General features: G+C 48.8%; 2 protein-coding genes across 2 annotated transcripts; one reads left to right on the top strand and one right to left on the bottom strand.

Annotated features, from left to right (window-relative positions):
- Positions 1 to 365: 365 nt before the first annotated feature.
- ENH_00034550 (SNF2 family N-terminal domain-containing protein, putative) lies at positions 366 to 9857 on the top strand (the record flags this gene model as incomplete). The annotated part of the gene is made up of 16 exons (XM_013580333.1): positions 366 to 1117; positions 1389 to 1464; positions 1860 to 2453; positions 2654 to 2916; positions 3210 to 3383; positions 3542 to 3762; positions 4310 to 4482; positions 4697 to 4819; positions 5285 to 5475; positions 5773 to 6036; positions 6235 to 6528; positions 6992 to 7057; positions 7767 to 7895; positions 8387 to 8468; positions 8603 to 8725; positions 8934 to 9857. The coding sequence occupies 16 exons, from the start codon at positions 366 to 368 to the stop codon at positions 9855 to 9857; spliced, it is 4449 nt and encodes a 1482-aa protein (XP_013435787.1).
- Positions 9858 to 16200: 6343 nt separating this feature from the next.
- On the bottom strand, positions 16201 to 17658 carry ENH_00034540 (hypothetical protein; the record flags this gene model as incomplete). Its single annotated transcript, XM_013580332.1, has 2 exons — positions 16201 to 16470; positions 17227 to 17658. The coding sequence occupies 2 exons, from the start codon at positions 17656 to 17658 to the stop codon at positions 16201 to 16203; spliced, it is 702 nt and encodes a 233-aa protein (XP_013435786.1).
- Between the last annotated feature and the right edge of the window lie 1398 nt (positions 17659 to 19056).

Here is a 19056-nt window from a genome sequence, read left to right as displayed (position 1 = left end):
GGGGCGAAGCTACCTTGCTTTTTTCTTCCTACGAACGCTCAAGCACCTGCATGTGGCGGGCTGGCTGGGTTGGGTCCAAGGGCCGGTGTTAGTGCTAGAAGGTCTTTTTGTTTCTCCCCTGTATCTTTTTTTGGCTTTTGCGTTGAATAACTTTACTGACTCACCGAAAATTTAGCACGAGCAGCGCAAAGCACCTTCACGGGGGCCCGCTGGGGTCTGCATGCGCATAAATGGATACCTGGACGTGTACATACGCGTGACGTTGCTCTCTGAGCATCCCCAGAGGTCTGTCAAGCCCGGCTGCGTCATGAATGTGGGCTCAAGAACTCAGCATATTCAGAGCCCCTCAGCCCTCTAACACCAGTATGTCCCCCTCTCCTCCGTCCGGGGTCACCTTGACCTCGCGCGAGGGGCTAGTCGCTGCTGCATGCTGCATCGGAAATAGACTCGCTGATGCATTGCCAGCCTTTGTTATGAGCGAAGGCGGGAGAGGCTCACATCGTTCCGAGTGCTTTACTCAGAGCTTTCTCCGCCTTCAGCAGAAATTCCGAAACCGCGCAGAGCAGCTGCAGCAACGGCATCAGCAGCAGCAGCAGGAAGAAGCAGCACGCGGCAGGTGGGCGAAGCCCCTGTACTGCCCGGACATCTACGGCGTCTCACCTGAGGCCACTGTGGAAGCACAAACAGGTGAGGGAGAAGGCGATCTAAACATTGACGGGGTCATATCCGCTCTCCTGGAGCGCAGCGGAGCTGCGGCTTCACCCTCACCCACAGCAGCAGCAGCGGAGACAACAACAACAGCAACAACAGCAGCGGCCTCAACAACGCCGGCAGGATTGACGGAACTCGACTCGAAGCAGTTTGCTGATGTGGAGCCTTTAAGCAATGAACAGCTGCTGCAACAGCTACGGCTGCAGCTTTCAGCTGCTCGTTACCTACAGCAAGGGGTCCCACCACCGCCTGACCTTATGCATGCGATAGCCTCGTCGCTTCCCAATGGAGTTAGAGAGGAAATGACAACAAGGCCTGTGGTTATGCTCCAGCTATCCAAACAGCTACGGGCCTACTCGCGTGAGCATGTACTCCAGCAGCTAGAAGAGCGCAAGCGACTGCTGGAGTAAGTTAATTTGCGTGCTCGTCAGGTTATATCTGTTGCCACCTCAGGTTCCTCTGCATTCGTTTCATGTTTGCCCCTTGTCTTCTTTTCCTTGTGCCATCACTCGACCCGTCTGTTGTATACCATCAGGGCACAAACTCTATGTGAACATTCCATGTTGCCATTTGTTGTGCGCAAACAGCCAGTTGCTGGCGGGGACCTGTGAGTCGAGCCGTGGGGAATCTCTGTTGATTTGGGGCTGCCTTAGGTGTCCTTTGGGTTGTACGTACAGTTGCGTTTTAAGTGACGATCCCAAAATACGAGAGCGTTTCGAGCATATCTGCAGCCTTCCTGACACTGTCCGACGGGTAACTACTGCCCAAACCATAGATCCTACACCCTGGCCTTTGCTTGCTATTCGATGTCCTCTTCCCCTTAGTTTGTTGATCTCTGTAGCTCTTCTTGTTGGTCTGCCTTTACGCATCTCTCTGTACCCCTGCTTTTTTTTGCTCTGTCCCTTTTGACTGCTTTGTTCATTGTGAACTCGCCAGAACTTAGATCTTCAAACACTTTTGCGCGATTGACCCATCGCAGACTTCTTTGGACAGTAGCGCAGCAGCAATATTAATTTGTGGCATCATCACATAGTCTCTTGTATGTTCAGGAGTCTTGATACATTTGCAGCTTTTCCCATGATTCGGCACACTTCGGCTGCACGCAAACCAGAGTGGCTGTAGTCTTTGTGTGTGTCCTGCTGCTGCAGCAAGCGTTGCTTGAGCGACGATTATGCAGTCTTTCTGCATTCCAGCAGCGACTACGACGGAATATTCTGCGTGAAGCGCAGCAACAGTCTCTCCCTTTGGCCGAGCTCCTGCTGGAGCCCCAAGCCCCTAGAAGTGTTCACGAGCAGGCCCTCTCCTGTGGCTGCTGCTGCATTAGCTGTTGCAAGGGCAGGCCTCCAAATGCTGCTGCGACATCAGCCGCCGTAACCGATGATGCACAGGCTTCAGCTGCAAGAGTGGCAGGAGGGGCAACGACAGGAGGGACGACGGCGGCAGGGGCAACGCCAGCAACAGCTACAGCAACAGCAGGACAACCAACTCCAACAACCACAACGGGGGCTACAGGAACTGCACTTCTCCCCCTCCCTGTTTCATGCTGCGGTTGCTGCTGTGACACCAGTTGTGCGTCCTTCGCGGCATCAACTGCCCCTTCTTCTGTTGCTAGCAGCTCCTTCTCTACTGCGCCTGCTGCATCGCAACAAGGGGCAGCAGCCCGTGCTGCATTATTTGCTGCTCTAGATCCCTTAGGACTAGCTGATGTAGAGGGTTCGGAGCTCGTTCAGAAGGCTCAAAGAGTGAGCTATTCCGACGACCAGAATCACTCCCTGGTCACGAAATTGCCAGACAAGGGGCGCTTGAGTTCAGACAAAGGTGCCTATCCATTCAAGCGTGCTTTTTGGAGCAGCTTGGCTTTCTGGCACAAGTGACGTGCAATACATGTGTGCATGGTGCATTTTTTTGACTATCTCAGTGAGTCTGCTTTTCTTTGTCCTAGGCTCGAGCTGTGGCTGCATCAGCTGTGCGCTCTGTTTTCTCGTCGGCGAACCTGCGTTGCTGTCTGTACACCCCAAACGAAAGAAGAGAGCAGCAGCTTCGCCTTGCGTGGGAGCGGGTGGTGCAGCAACAGGCTGGCTCTCTGCACAGACAATGGAGGAGACAACGTGAAGAGGCGGCAGCCTTGGCAGTGGAGGCAGCCTCACAAGTTGCACAGATAGAGCAAATGAAGCTTGTAATAAGAGAGAAGGAACAGAAAGAACGGTACGCCCGTGTCCTTCTGCTACAGTTTCAGCTTTCGCTGCACCTGGCCGCGGTTGCCCCGCCTCCATGTGTTGCTTGACAGTAGCAGAGGGGCTTCCAGTGATGGCGAAAGCATCAATCCAGCAGCAGCACCAGCCACAGCTACAGCACTACAGTTGTCGGTGGCAGGACCCACATATACACTAGCAAAAGCCGCATCAGCAGCAACACAAGCTACAGAGCCCATGGAATTACCGCTGGCGGCATCTGCTGCAGCCGTGGAGTCTGTTTCATATGCTGTTGGTTGCTCTAAGGATGCGCCTTTTGAAGGAAAATGATTTGGAGGCTTACACTAAACTTGTGAAGCAGACGAAAAATGAGAGGCTTCAAGAACTGCTGACTGCGACCGAAGAATTTCTGGAGTCTCTCGGAAGAAAAGTGCAGGTTCAAAAGATGGAGACGGACAAACTGTTGGCGCAGTCTCAGCCGTAAATGCACTACCCTTTTGGAGCACTAGTTCCAGCTTCTTTGACTTTTTATATTACCCCAGAAAAGTGGCAGCATAGCCTTGCTTCTCGAGTGCCCCTTTGGACTCTGTGCCGACGTATTCAGCTTTTTGGGCTGCACCTTTGCATTTTATGCTCAGGTCTGGGGACGGAGGCGACAGCACCACGACCGTTACAGAGGGACCGTGTGGTGGTAACAAGGGCTTAGGGTCTCGCGATCGCTACTACACGCTATCTCATGCAGTGCGGGAGGAAGTGCGACAACCAGAGTCTCTTGTTGGGGGCACTCTGATGCCTTACCAGATGGCGGGGCTGCAGTGGATGCTGTCTCTGTACAACAACAACCTTCATGGCATTTTGGGTGCGTTCTTGAGACTCCGCGCCTTCTGTGATGAGTGTGGAGTGTGTCAGTAGCTCAATTGAATTCATGCTCCTTGATTCTCTTAAGGAATATGGTTCTCTCTGGCGGACTGTGCCAGCATTCGGCTTTGTCTCCGCATACATACACACGCATGTTTGCAACTACACGCAAGTAATTACATGCGTATCCCTATACATTTGCATATATATACGCGCATAATCATATGTGCACAGCCGCTTGCCTTCACAGCTACGTACATGCAGGCATGTGTTCCCGAATACGTATGTGCAAGCAGATTCGGGCAAATGCACTCACATATTTGCTCACGTGCAGAGGCATAGGTTTACAAGATGCATGATGATGCATACGAATGCTCGCCGTCTACCTTACACTTGCACCAACTGCCGTTGCGCGTATCTGTCCGTGTATTTTCTTGCATTTTCCATGCGAATTCGCCGAGAAGTTGTAAAATTCTTTAGGCTTTCTTGCTCTAGCGCGTTACGTGCTACAGCTGCTGTTTCTTCTGCGCGGGTTCTTGCTGTTGCAGCTGATGAAATGGGTCTAGGTAAGACGATCCAGACGATAGCGCTACTGGCATATTTGAAGGAGTTTAAGAATAATGGAGGACCACATCTCATCATTGTTCCTCTCTCGACACTGTCCAACTGGGCAGACGAGTTCGAGCGGTGGGCACCCTCGCTGAAAGTGATGTTATTCAAGGTCAGCAGCATATACTAGTGCAATCAAACCACGAATAGAAAGTATAAACTCTCACGGCGCGTTTCAAACGTCCCCAGCTGCAAAGAGGCTTGAAAAGGGCCGGACACAAATTCTGAGGCACCGCGGAGTGAGCGGGTCAGAGAGTGAAGGCTAGCATTTAGGCTTCAGGTTTATGACTTTAAATCTTTGAGTTGCGGTTTTGTGATTGCCGTAGGGAGCCCGCCTCGAGCGTCGACAACTGCAGCGTCAACTGAAGCAGATCGACTTCAATGTCTGCTTAACTACGTTTGACTTAGCTATTAGGGAGAGGAGCGCCTTGGCCACTCCCAGTTGGAGGGTTAGTTCTGGAATCATTGCTTTTCTTCGTGGTATCTCCAGTATTGATTGCGGCTGCTGTGCTCGTGCTCGCCGCCTCTTCTGCCTTTGTGCCTTCTGCTGTTGCTGACTGTGTTCATCTTCCGTTGACTTACGGTGCACGTGGCAAAATATTTGCCTGCATCATCTCAACTCATGATAACCCTTGTCTGGCATCTTTTGGTCAGCACACTTCAGTCGCGAGTGTTGGTGCTGCAGCAGCACCAGCTGCTGCTGCAGCTACCAATATGTGTGCTGTGCTGCGCATGCTGTTCATGCTATCCGTGGCTTTTAATGCTTGGACACGGTATGGCTGTGGGCGCCTCTCAATTCTGATTCCGCACTGCAGCATTTGCGCGTTGCACGTATGCATCTCCCTTTCCTCCTAACTGTTTCTGCATATTCTCATCATTTCTCATGCATCAAACTGTTGGGTGCTGTGCCGCAGCACCTGGTGGTGGACGAAGGCCACCGCATGAAGAATAGCAAATCAAAATTTCACCTGTCCGTCTCCTCTTTTTCTGCCTCTCACCGTTTGCTGTTGACTGGCACTCCGCTCCAAAACAACCTAACAGAGTTATGGTCCCTTCTTAACTTTCTTCTCCCCAAGATCTTCTCCTGCGCAGAGGACTTCGAGAAGTAACGCAGCACGCTTCAATCAGAGTCATCTGACAGCCGCATACTTGTTTTCTGCGCATTTTCTGGTTTTTGCCTTGCTTACTTGCTCTTCGTCTTATTTTCCGCCAGTTTTCCAGGTTTATGTGGATTAGATCTACTTACGTTTGCTACTGCCCTTGCGCGAGCTTGCTTCTCTTCAACGCCTCTTCCGTTTCCTTGTCTTCTCTTCCTATGTGTATGTGTCTACCCCTCTGTCCTTCTTCGTTTTTCACCGTGTTTCTCACGGTGTTATTTTGGGTCTCCCTGCATGTGCTGCAGGTGGTTTAGTCAGCCCTTTGAAGTGCATGGAATGAGTGTGGAGGGGACACCTGATGGGGGTTCGAGTGGGGGTTCTCTGTTGAACGAGGAGGAACAGCTGCTGGTTATCAACCGTCTGCATGCAGTGCTAAGGCCTTTTTTGTTGCGGCGAGTTAAGAAAGATGTGCTAAAAGATATGCCGGACAAGAAGGAGTACTTGGTACACATTCCGCTTACAGAATGGCAGAGGCTCGTCTACAAAAACCTGCAGGACAAGGGACTTAGGTTCGATATAAAAACCCTAGCTTCTAATCCCCCAATGAAGCTCAGATCAGATTTCCTTAAGCCACTGAGCCATGCGTCGCAAAGCCGTAAACTTAGAGATATACACATTGGCTATGCCAGGGATTACGCTGACCTTCGTTATGTGAAACGTTCAGGATTTATTGTTTAGGGTTCGGGTTCTTTTCGGTGTTTGCGCAGCTATGCTCGGGAGTTTTTTAGCAAGCGTAGCCTGCACAATACATTAATGCAGCTACGAAAAATTGCGAACCATCCGTACCTGTTTGTGGATGAGTATGCACTTGACGAGACACTGGTGACATCATCTGGGAAGTTTGAGTGTCTGGACAGGATGCTGCCTAAGCTGATCCACTTCAAACACAAAACTTTAATATTTTCTCAAATGACGCAAGTCCTTGACTTGATGGCCGATTACTTAGACATGAGGGGTATCAAACACGAGAGGCTTGACGGCTCCGTGGGCTTGCAGGAGAGGTCAGGTTGAAACAGTTTGTAACCTTAAATCTAAAAGTCAGCGCTGCCGCGTTTGCTGAGCTTCAAGTTCCGCATGCATGATAGTTTTGGCTCGGTGGCACTTGTATACACGGAAAACGGAGGGATTTGATTCATGATTTAGTGTTAAGGCAAGGAGTGTATATTGCGAGATGTCAAGTGGAATGTAGGCCGTGCTCGCGGTTTTTGGCATCATGTGCCAATTGTTCAGCGCCCAACATCCGTAGTTAAAATGTGCCTGCTGTGGGATTCTTTGAGGTGTATGCTTCTGTTCACGTAACCATCAGCCCTGATCCTTTTCTCAACTTGATTCTTAGCCTGTCTTCATTGCTCGGTGTATTATTTTTTGCCTAAGGAGTGGCCATTCTCTGTATGAGTTTTCCGTTTCTTTTTGCTGCATATATGAGGCTTTTCCCCTCTCTTGTTTTCCTCGGTGTTTCCTCAGGAAAGAACGCATCGACTCTTTTAACCAAAAGAACGAAGATGCGATGGTTTTTATGCTATCGACCAGGCAAGAAAACCCCACAAATAGAGCAGCATCCGTCTACTCCAGCCAGAGACAGCAACAGCAGAGGGAGAAACACCAGCAAAAACAACAGCAGCAAAAGCAGCAATAACGACAGCAGAAGCGGTTCCAGCAATAGCTGCAGCAGCAGCTGTAGCAACAGCTGTTGCCACTAGAGTATGACAGCGCCTACTCTACCTTGTTGCTGGCCATTCTACAACTGCATCAATGTGCCTGAAAAATAGATATAGACCGCATGAGCCTCGCATTTATACAACATGTGCGCATCTGGATAACCATAGTGGCCCCCACAGCACATGTGTCCGCAACGCAGGAAATCTACATGCGAGCACATGAAAGTCTACTCGCGCACGCCTGTCATTATCTGTGCATGAGCAGTATTACACATAAGGACATGTAAACATGCGTAGACTTAATCTCCTCTCACCATGCACATTTACTAGAGATGTTACACATAACCATTTTGCCACTGATAGCCTTCACAAAAATATAAGAGAAGTTGACTGATGATAAGTACCTGTATTTATGAATAATATACATATATATTAAATTTCTGTAGCTCTGTTGGTCTTTGACGTGCTTCCAAGGGGGCATGATGACAATTTTACAAGTGAGCTCGGTGTATTTGTGACTTTTTCAAGGGCCATTGTTGGTGGTGTGCAGAAAGGCTGTCTGGTGTCTTTATGCGACGCAGGGCGGGAGGGCTGGGCCTGAACCTACAGGCTGCAGACACTGTAATTTTGTTTGACTCGGACTTCAATCCTCACCAAGACCTGCAGGCCATGTGCAGAGCTCACAGGGTGGGGCAGACGAAGCAGGTCAAGTAAGCTTCCTCCGTTTGTCTTTTGTTAGTGCAAAGCTGTCGAGACCTGAAGCGAGAAAAGGCTCCCCCTTCCAGTTGTTGCCCCTATATGCCGCGCTCTTTGTTTCAGCTAGTTTTCTTTCATTCCTGTCTGCTTCTGAATTTTGTCTATCGCCTCTGGAGACACAGCTCCTCTCTTTTGGCCACTGTGCATCTCGGCATGAAATTCTTCGTTGCCCTTCTCACTAAGAGGCGTTCGCCTTTTCCTGCGCTTCTCAATTTTGCGGGGCAGCGTCTTTCCCCCCCTTTTTTTTAAGTCCCCCCCTCATTACTGAATCGGGTGTATTTTTCTGCTGCAGATGCATTCATGCATTTACAGCTGAGAGCGCCGTGTCATTAAGAGGACTAAATCCACATGTAATGCCTGTGTTCTTTCTATCCGTATCTGCTGTTTGATTCCTTTAGTTTCTTCGCACAATTCTGCCTTTCTTTGAATCTTTGGCTTCTCTTAGGGTATTTCGACTTGTGACAATCAGTGGCGTAGAAGAAGTTATTCTCCAGAGGGCCAACAAAAAACTGTCCATTGACCAAAAGGTGCGCAAAACCGCAGGTTACGTGATCGAGTTTCAATGCCTATGGTTGAGCGATCGAGCTTCAGAACCTGTAGACTAGGCTTTCAACTTCAAGAATTTAAGCATTACATTTTTTGAGGTATATGCATCCTTCAGGTGATTCAAGCAGGGATGTTTGATAACAAATCCAGCGAAGACACCCGAGAAGAGAAACTGCGGCTGCTGCTGCTACTGGGCAAAAGCACAGGGACGGACGCTAAGGCGACGACACCTTTGCAGGTGCAGATATTGCAGCTTAGGCCTTAACGTTTTGTGGCGATACATGGAGATTGTGCTGCAAGCTTCCTCTCGAGCCGTCCTTGAACAGCCGCTCCATTTCTGGTGGCGATTCCCTCATCAGGTGTTTTGTAATTTTTTAGCTTGTCTAGTGTCTTCTGGAGCTAGAGCTGCAGGCATATGGTTTTAGGTGCCTAGGGTGTGTCTGCAGCTCAACCGGATTTTAAGTCGATCTGAGGAAGAATTTGAGTGGTTCAACGAATATGACAAGAAGCTGTTGGGCGTAGACGGCGATGGGCTCTGTCTTGGTGCAGACCGCAATGGGTCCTTCTCAGAGCAGCAGGCCCTTTACGAGCCGCCTTTGGACGAGGAAGAGGAAGAAGCACCTCAAAACCTGCAGGACCAACCTCAGAAGCATCAACAGGAGTTGCAGCAGCAACAGCAACAGCAGCAGGAACAGCAACAACAGCACGGCACTGCCACGCCTATGACAGCAGAGGGAGAAGAGGAAGTCAAAAATTTTTTAGAGGAAAAAGGGAGAATTATAAAAGCGAAGGAGCTGCCTGACTGGGTACTAGCTGCTGCTGCTGCAGCTGAAGCAGCAGCAGCCGCAGACGCAGCGGCAGCGGCAGAGGTAGCAGCGGAAGCCGAGGCTGCAGCAGCTGGGGACTTAGAGGGAGCAGAGACAAGTTGGTTAGTCACCTCCCGCAAGCGGCGAAACATATCCAGGCCAAACTACACCGATGGGCTTTCAGAATCTAAGTACCTGAAGCTAGTTGACAAATATGAGAACGGGGAATTGGCCGAAGAGGACTTTCAAGAGGCCTTGGCGAAGGCGACAGAGAAAGCAGCCACACGGAGGCGACAGAAACCCTCGCCGGCTGCAAGCACGACAGGAGGAGTGCAAGGGGGCAACCAAGGGGGGGCCTTAACCAGCAAGAGAAAACCAAGGAGAAGTCGGCTCACCAGGGGCACTGAACTTTCACAGGAAACTGCGACAAACAGCAACGATGCCACTCCGCAGCACGCACAGGAAAACGACGATCAGCAGCAGCACAAGCAGCAGCAAAGAATGGAAATGGAAATGGAAGAGTCCCCCGCAGAACAGAGTCAAGATCTTGATGCCGCTTCATGAGCCAGCAGAAATAGTTCCCCATCTAGCAAGCTGCTATGGGGCTCGTTGGTTAGTGAACTAATGCTCCAGCGTGCCAGACAGTTGTTAAAAGCTTACACGCTTTGGATGTGCAGGCCTGCGGCGCTACTACTGTTCTAGGGGAGGATTCATCGGCTTCCTATTGCTGACTGCGTATCTGACAAGCTGGTTCTTTAGTAGGGAAATGTACAGCAGTTGGGCTTGCCTTTCCGGTTGTTTGGCTTATCTGCTTTCGACGCAACGTGTCCGCAAGGCCTTCTTTATTCAGAAGTATGTCTGCTATGGATCTGCTTGCTGCCACGCGGCGGCAAATAATGGCATCAGGAGGACGGCAGAATACTAGTATGTATCAGTATTTAGGTGCGAAGAGCTTCCAAAGCAAATAAGTGGCAACCTCAGACCCAGTTAGGGAATATTAGCCTTGAAAGCGGAGTTCGCCACCTCCGTCAATCGTCAGGGCACTTTTGTGTGTACCCATGACTTCCTGGCCAGCTTCCCTTCGTTAGCTGCAGCGTGCTAGCTGTAGCACCTGTGCTTAGGTGAGCTAGGCAGCAGCGACACTGTTGCCTATTGTGCCGTCAGGCTCGTTGGATATTTACAGACAGGTGAAACAATGGGGTCCTTCCAGCCTCAGCCCAACTAAGGTAATACAGGCAGCAGCAGTTGTTTTGGCTATTCAAAGGATGGCATGCTTGACGTGACACAGCATTCTGGAAATGTGTTATTTCACATTGCAATCGTAGCATTTTCACTTGTGTAGATTTCGTTCGTATAGAATCGAAGAGCACATCCAGCGACGTATTATGTCTGAGAGATGTAGATGTTTAAGGAGAGCATGAGCAGGAAGACGCATTGGCACAACGCTTGAGCAAGGAGAAAGGAACGCGCCTATAAGAAACACGAAGAAAATGAAGCACAACAGTACAGATGAGTAAGCTATAGCTGGCGACTTACGGATTAAAGATGTGCCCCGCGTACGCAGCATCCCTCTCAGCATGCTGACTGATGATGCTGCATTAGCGAGTGCTGATGGATTATGAGCTTCCGCTATTTGCGTGGAATTCTGGGCCATGTGATGAATGCATTATTGCGTGTCGAAGCTATGTAGAACAGCGAAGATGAAACTAGCAATTAGGCAGGCCATATCCCAAAACACACGACGAAAGAAAATTAGATTGGGACGACGACACAAGGCACAAACAGACCAAGCGAAAAATGCAGAGCTGGCGCTACATAAAAATGCTGGTTCGATTCACTGTCACAACAAAGGCATCCCGAACCTCAGGCTCTTGTTCTTTAGGCAAATCGGTTCACAGAAAATATAATAGGACAAACTTCATATTCAGAGTTACACAAGCTATTGGAGCCCAAGGGCCGCATGAAACAACCTGAAGAGAAACTTCAGCAGATGCCAACTAATCATTTATTGAGTTGGGATACTGTTGTTGATCATGAACTGCATTGCCTGGGCTGGCGCACAGCGCTTTATGCATGAATGTATACCAACTAATCGTTTACTTTGGGATACGTCTCTTCACTACCTCATTGTGTATTGACTATGGACTGCATTTCCTTGGCTCGCTGACGCAGTGCTTAGTGCATGATTTATTTGAGTTCATCACTACTATTCCAGGATCCAGCGTTAGCTTCTGGCTACCCAATACGAAATGTTGCAGTACATTCCAGTTAATTCGGTGGGCTTGTAGCACTATCGGAACGTAGAAAAGATTGTGCCTACGCAAGATGCAAACTCTTAATCAAAAGCGCACGTGCAGTGGAGGTTCTTATGAATCTGACATTTTCCTGAGTTGCAAAGGAAACATGCCTAACAATGAAGTACTCGAGAAATAGAGTTAGAATGGACTCGTCACAGCACTTGGTTGGACTGAAAAGCCAATCGTCAGATCAGCTGGAAAGCCCAAAAGTGGAGGGACAAGCTGACAACCATGAAGTTGTTGAGGGAAGTTAAATGAAAATGCATGCCGTTAGAAGCGGAGGAGAAGCATTGGAAAACTAACCACAGCATTGATAGACACACGCACAACTCAAAGCAGCAGCTGTCAATAAAACATTAATTCAAGACGTGAGTCAGTTCAAATTGAATTATACTGTACGATGCAGCAAATTCCAAGGTGCTGGGTTTTTGGTGTGTTCATTTAGCTGAATATACTGATGTGTCAAGCAGTGGTCGTTACCCCTGTATTATGATTCACCCCCCTTTACTGTTGGGCACGTAGGTATTGTATACGTGTGTGCTTATACTGAAAATCAGTAGAATATGTCGAAAATATAGATGTCTAACACAGGCTATCGGACGCATCTAAAACAAAACCAACAAGAATAATGCAGTTTCTACCATGCAGTCAAATGGATGACGGGAAGCATCCCTAATTTGTCAGTGGGACTTTGTGTTACTATGCAAGGCTACGGTGAATTTTCCGTGTTTGTTGATAGTCTAAATTCATTAGAATATCTTATGCATACAAAAATGGTTGTATCTATTGTGGGTTTCCTTTTGTTAATATCCGTATTATCCTGGTTTCCTTTAGTTAGTATCGAGCAAGCTCGTACAGCGTAATTTATTATCCTGTACAATATTTACGGATAGAAACGCCATGATCGAACTTCGCTTCCCTGGCGGGCTCTGCCAATGCTTTTAATTGGGGGAAATAAATCTAGTTGATATCATTCTCTGGGTGACGGAAAGGACAGAGCGAGCCGATAGGACTAAAGAGCATATCATATGCGATTTCACTCAAAGCCGTGAGTGCTATCACCACTTGCGCTTCCACTTAAAGCTAGGTGCCCCTTCATGTAGTACTTTTGGCTTTCTGACGTTGAACTAATAAATATCCCACCAATGGCCAGATTTTGAATCTGGTTAAATGACCCCATCAAGGAGTACGTCTCTGGCACAGATCACTGGAGTTTTACTCGAAAGAGAACATCACTTCAAAAAATGGAAAAAAATAGCGTAAACTGAATTTGGAAGAAGGACTCATGCTGCGCAACCCGGAGCCACAGGTCGCCCGCTCCCAATGGCTTCGGATGCTCCGCATATCAGGCTTTTGGTGGCTAGTCCTCGTATTTTCCAGCCTGAGCCTGCTAGCCCTTAACCCTGTACAGTAAGCCTCTGCTGGCCAGCTGCTTAAATTAGTCGTCACTTGTGGGTTATGCTTGAGCTCAGCAAGGGTCTACAGAGGGCGGCAGGCTCTGTTCCTGGCTTGGATGCTGCAATGGGCGTTTTCTTGCAGCGGCACGGCGGTACCTTACACGCAGTCTGAGGCTAGGGAGTAGTGGACTGAGTTGCACTGCAGAACATGTGTCAGACCGAAGCACTCTTGCGGCGAAAGGAGAGTAGTTATCTCTAAAAAATTATTAGGGCAGGGTCTCGCCCGTGCGCGGTAGCTCGTGCCGCAACTGTACGGGGTCCTAGCACAGTTCCAAAACTGAGTACATGAATGACTTTGGTTTCCAGGAGCAGCGAGGAATAGCCAGTAAATTGACCTAGTGAGAAGCACACCCATGGCGGGAGCTTTTGAGCCGAAGTGTGCGACTGCATGAATCTGCCAAGGAACAGCCGTGAGCAAGCAACCCTGTCTGGCAGTATCCACCTCTTCAGAACACGGCAGATGCCAGCAGGAGGTTTGAAAAGACTTGCGCGGTATGCAAAGATATCACGGAAAAACTTTGTGTCAAAAGAAATAGGGTAGCGACAACGCGCGTAAAGGGAAGTCATGTACGTTGGAAAAGTGGGAAGGGTACGTGGGTCGGCCAGCTCCCTATTTATCAAGGCTCCGGAAAGGCGAATTCTAAATATTAGTGCCTCCCCCCCACTGCTTGTTCAGGTGCTTTTGCCGCAGCACGCGGACGAAAATAGTGTCGGTTGAATTTCAGGGGCAACACAGACAATCCAAGAAGCTCATTGATGGGGTGCGGCACGATTCCGTCCGAATGCATGCTGTGCGCTACCCCCCAGCGCACCTGGTGAGTGGAAAAGACAAGCCCCGCGCTGTAGAAGGCCACAATATCTAGTCATGAGTAGGTTCTCATCCTAGTATGTTGCGTTAGCGACACTTGCTGTATTGTTCGCCCCAGCGAAGCGCTTTTTTTCCCATACCCACCCACGGAAAATTCAGCTTGTGACAATATCTGGACCACGACGACTGTGGGTCAAAGTCGTCTCAAGGAAGACCCGAAGAGGGTTCTGTTGGGGTACTTCCATCTCAGTTCTGTTCCGACATTTTCTTCGAAACAGTCTTGTTCCTACCGAAGTGCTGAGTTACCAATGTAACAAACCCAAACAAACGCTAGCCCCTAGCTACGCCAATGTGGTGATCGTATAAGGTTACAACAGCATAGCTCTACTGGAGTATTCCGCAACATTGTACTAATTAATAAGCGGGCTTCAGAGGCATGCCACTGTGTACCGAAAGAGCATAGCTAGGATTACTTTGTGCTTCCAAACCAAAACCCCTACAGTACACTGTAGTGTGCTATACGTGTTTTGGTTCGATAGCACATGGGCGATCCTAGCTACGCTATTTCAGTCAGTATACTACTGCATACTACAGTATACTCCAGGCCTTTCGGCTCGGTAGCAGCAGAGCAATCGTTCCTGCATTATTTCTATGTTAGCATTGTGCAGCACCACACACAATGTTGCGCAGAAACAGCCTTCGAAGAATGTACAATTCGAAACAACACACATTAGTGTTCATTAAAAAGTAAATAAAGAAACCCGTTACTTCCCAGCAAACCAAGCCTATGGTTTAGAGTCAACTAACTCTCGGGCTGGGGCTGCCATTTGTCACAAGAACTCTAGGGAAAACGGCAAAACTTCCCACAGTCGTGTTTTGTGGCTAAGCATGAAATTTCATATGATATCTCGTAGTCAGGTTCTATACTCAACGAATTCTCTAACGTGGCAGATATAACAAACTGCCTCAATACGTTGTTAACCCAGCTCACGTACCACGTAACAGGTGAAATCTCATTCCTAATTGAGCCTTGTTCAAGCACAAGGGTGTGATGTGCCGACATTGAGGCTCTTTTTGGAATTAAACGATAAGGACTGAACTGCCGGCATAGATAAAGTTTCATTATCTCCCGTTTTATCTTTGTATGGATTCCACAGTCAACCCCTTTTTCATATGATTAAAGAATACAAAACACGGACAATATCAATTGTACCAGCACACTGTGCGCAGATAAGCTACAGAATATGATTACAGGATATAAAATAAGGACCTTACCAATTGTAACGCGCACTATGTGCAGATAAGTTACACAATCAGCACAATCAGGTATTCAATATTGGAAGCTCCTTCGCAAAAGACGTCGACAAAATGCTGAATGACAGTACAGTTCACCGAACGCTCGGAAATGGAGAGTCGGATGTATTTCGAGTAAAGATATTGAAGACATTGGACGTATAGCCGAATATAAACTGTTGGAAGTAGGAGAAACTACAGATTAACCAACAACTGTACCAACAGACAATGCAAAATGGAAGTGGGCAACTACATAATATGTATTATACTGATCAAAATCTAAAGTAGTCCCAACTATTGACAGATGATGCGAAACCATATATATCGGAACCAAATGCACTTGAATCTCTATGCCATTCGAACGGGATTCAAAGTGCTAATTGACTAAATTTGCTGTTCCTCATCTTCGATTGCCGTTGAGCTTAGTGCAATACTTCGTTCGCCACAGATCCACAAGCGTTGAAGCAGCGATCTCGCAAGAGGTCTGTACCAGCCGCATCTGTTTGCTTTCCGTAAGGGCATATAGACTCTTTCCTCCTTCGGCATGTTTAGAAGGAAAACATGGAACTCCCTTGTTCCTCTACTGACTACAATAGCCTGGAAAATACATTTCGTTGCGGCAGATCCATACAGAGAAGCGATGACTTGAGTAGTCTGCATATTCAATATACATTTATACTCCGAAAATTTTCCCCCTTGCATTAAATTTATTGTACCTTTCACTGTAGCAAGTGTATAGCCTAGAGGAAAAGGGTCCTGAAAACTTGAAGTTTTCATTCCTTCCTCTATATTTCATAAAAAACAACGGCAGACTATAAAAATATTTTACGTTGAATAGCGCTCGTTGCGGGACTTAACGCAACATCTCACGACACGGGCTGACAACCATGCGTCTCATGTACCTGAATATATTTATGAAAATTTACTACAAAGTTAAAAAACAATATTTCAAGCTCTGGTAAGGTTCTTCATGTTGCATCGAATTAGACCACATGCTCCATCGCTTGTGCGAGCCTCTTCCAATTCCCTTAAGTTTCACCCTTGCGAGTGCACTACATGATCGACGATACAAACTTTGCTTGGCAAGGCTCAATTGCGTCCGCTATTGCCTTAGCGCATACGCTGCAACAGGCTCTTGCAAATTCTTCGAGACCCTGTTTGCGGGTAAACGGCCAGTTCGTGGGCTGGACGCAGCAGGCCTGTTCATCAAAGTCGATGACAATGGGTCCGAAGGTTTCTGAACAGCCGTTCTGTGGTAGAACTTCTCCACTGAACGTGTAAGATGACCGAGATACAGAGACCCAGCGACGTCCCGTAAGGCTCTATACACACACAGCACGTACAACCACAATACCAGTGCCCCACAGAAGCCAGCAAGGCCATCCGTGCATCTGCTCGTGCTAAAGCCCGCCAGAGAGCGTCCACAGGCCACTACGAGTGGCAAAGTGAGGTCCGATAGGAAGTCGGGTGCCGCACTGCTTATGTTTGCACAGCAGGCTCGTGCAGGACGTAAGTGTTGTACTAGTCGCACCATTTGCTGCTCTCTTTGGAAATTTGTAAGATTGGCCTCCGTTTTTAGGAAAATTTTGTCTCCTTTGGAGACATATATTTCCCTTCCGAGAAGCACCACGTTTGTATAACAGCTGTCGCACTGCCCCTCGTAAACTGGGCCAAAAGACAAACCCTCCAACACTTATGAAAATACCAGACAATGCAATGCCTTGGTGGCGGTTTCAGCAGAAATTCGCCGCGCTGCCACGGGAAACAACTTTGAGTAACATCTGAAGACACGGAGCCGCTACAACTCTGATTCTTCTACTCCAGCTTGACAAGGGCGCGAGGCATTTACGCCTATTTGTTGTACGAATGTGCTCGCAAAGTGATAAACCCCGGAGTTAAGCTGAAAAGGTGGAAAAAGAACTTGCAGGAACACCATTGTGGACAAACGAGAAATACACAGGACAACGGTAGATCAGACCTGTGCAGGGGCGGTGACTCTACTACAGAAGCTGCTCACCAACAACCCCACGAAAGGCAGTACCTGATGCCACCAGCCTAAAGAACATGCTGCAGCTCACTTCTACGGCATCGACCTGGGCAGCGCCTTGCTGCACAGCAAGAAGAGATAAAAGCGCCAGGGGACCGCAGCCGATTTCCAAAATACGAAGCCCAGTGACATGACTGTGGAGCTTTTGCTGGAGTCGCTGCGGCTGTTGCTGCTGCTGTGCTTTCAAGTTGGGCGACTCTTGAAGACTCTCGTGTGGCCCCTCCTCTTGCAAGTGCTTCTTTTGCTCCTGCTCCTTCAGCGTCGTGGGCATCTTCCAGAGAATCGCCTGTTTGTAGAATCTGACTCCGTCTTCACAGTCGATCGCACAGACAAAGGGATGCGCCGAGTGCGAGCAGCTAGAAAAGTCAAGCGCCATCATAGAAGAAGCTACTTCTGATGACAAAAGTGCCTGTTTAGATAAAAGCTTAGCACCATCTGCCCTCAAAAGTTGGTGCAAGCGCATTTTCAGGCAGCGCTGGTTCGTACTAAATGGTTAGGAATGCCAAATCGCCCACAGATGGAGGCCGTAGCGGGTGGCACCTTCTGCATGGACGATCGCCGAACAAATCCTCCCTCAATAAGCTTGCCAATTTTTTCCTGAAGCAAATGCAACAAGCGGCGCCGCCCAGAGGCACAAAAAGGCGCAAAGGATCATACATGGGCCGCAGGAGGCAAACGTCCCAAAGGCTAAGCGGCTTACGCTGCATCAGACAGCACGACGTCGTTAGCACTAGCTACCTTGATGGCATCTGCCGAAACAGTACCAGAACTGCGAACAGCAGCACCCTACAGCATATGTAAGAGACGGTTGCCATCTCGTATGGTTCTCGTGAGAGACGCGACGAGCTGTTAGCTCCCGTGGGGTGCTCTTGTTGCTTCAGCAGCAATTCCAGCAGCCAATAATCGTCGTTCTTCCGCAGCAGCCGCAGCAATATTTAAAGGATCATCCATGTTTCCACACGCTGCTTCAGCAGCAGCAGCTTCGGCCCGTTGTCTTGATGTACAAAACCCTCCGTTGTAAGCTGGGCGCCCCCAATCTCAACAGAAACTACCACATCGCTGCAGGTGGCGCTACTCTTGCATGCTTCACAGGCACTGCTCCCTTCGTCGATATTGCTGTTGCCCCGAAGACAAACGGAAAAGCTTTTTGGAGTTGCTGCGTTGGCGACAGCTCCTTGAATTATTGAGATATCGTCGACAGAAGCCCGTAGTGATGATCCTCCCCAAGCAACAACAGACGTACGCCATAGAAGAAAAGCCGCGACATCAGATCTGCACCGTTCGGCACTTAGTGGCGCCGCATCACCAACGTCAGGAGAAAACACTTATCCCCACTTCAGAAATGCATCGCACAAACCTGACAGTGAGACAAGGCACCCGAACTAGCCAGCGGAGATGCTGCGCCTCACTGTGCTTGAGATGCGTCCGCATTCTGTGATGTGGGCTCCGCTGTGCTGAGCTTCCTTGCAGCTGCCTGTTACCCCTTTAGCCGTTGCTTTTCGCGAAGGTGCCTTTAGGGTGGCGGGGCCTGCTGGCGCTGAAGCACGCTCAAACTGTGCCACTCTTCTGCCTGGATGCAGTTGCAAAGCACTTACGTTCCTGTTGCTGCAACCTCTGCCGTCGTCACTGCAGCACCCTGTGCTTTTCTGCGTACGCTTTGCGCAGACTTCACGGTAGCCGCGCCTTCTGCAATTTCCTTTCGAATAACCACTGTGTTAAAATTAAGATCTACGCGAATGAACATTGCTATTGCTGCTAGCGCTGTTAGTGGCGCTTTGTCTCTAATGATGTCTTCATGGATGCCATCCCATTAATAATTACAACAACCTTAGGCTGCTCGCTGATTTTTGCAGTAGAGCGT

The sequence above is a fragment of the Eimeria necatrix genome, genomic scaffold, assembly GCF_000499385.1.
Source record: "Eimeria necatrix Houghton genomic scaffold, Enh_scaff251, whole genome shotgun sequence".
NCBI classification, from domain to species: Eukaryota; Apicomplexa; class Conoidasida; order Eucoccidiorida; family Eimeriidae; genus Eimeria; species Eimeria necatrix.
The sequence above is the reverse complement of the archived record's forward strand: the minus strand, read 5'-3'. Positions and strand labels throughout refer to the sequence as shown.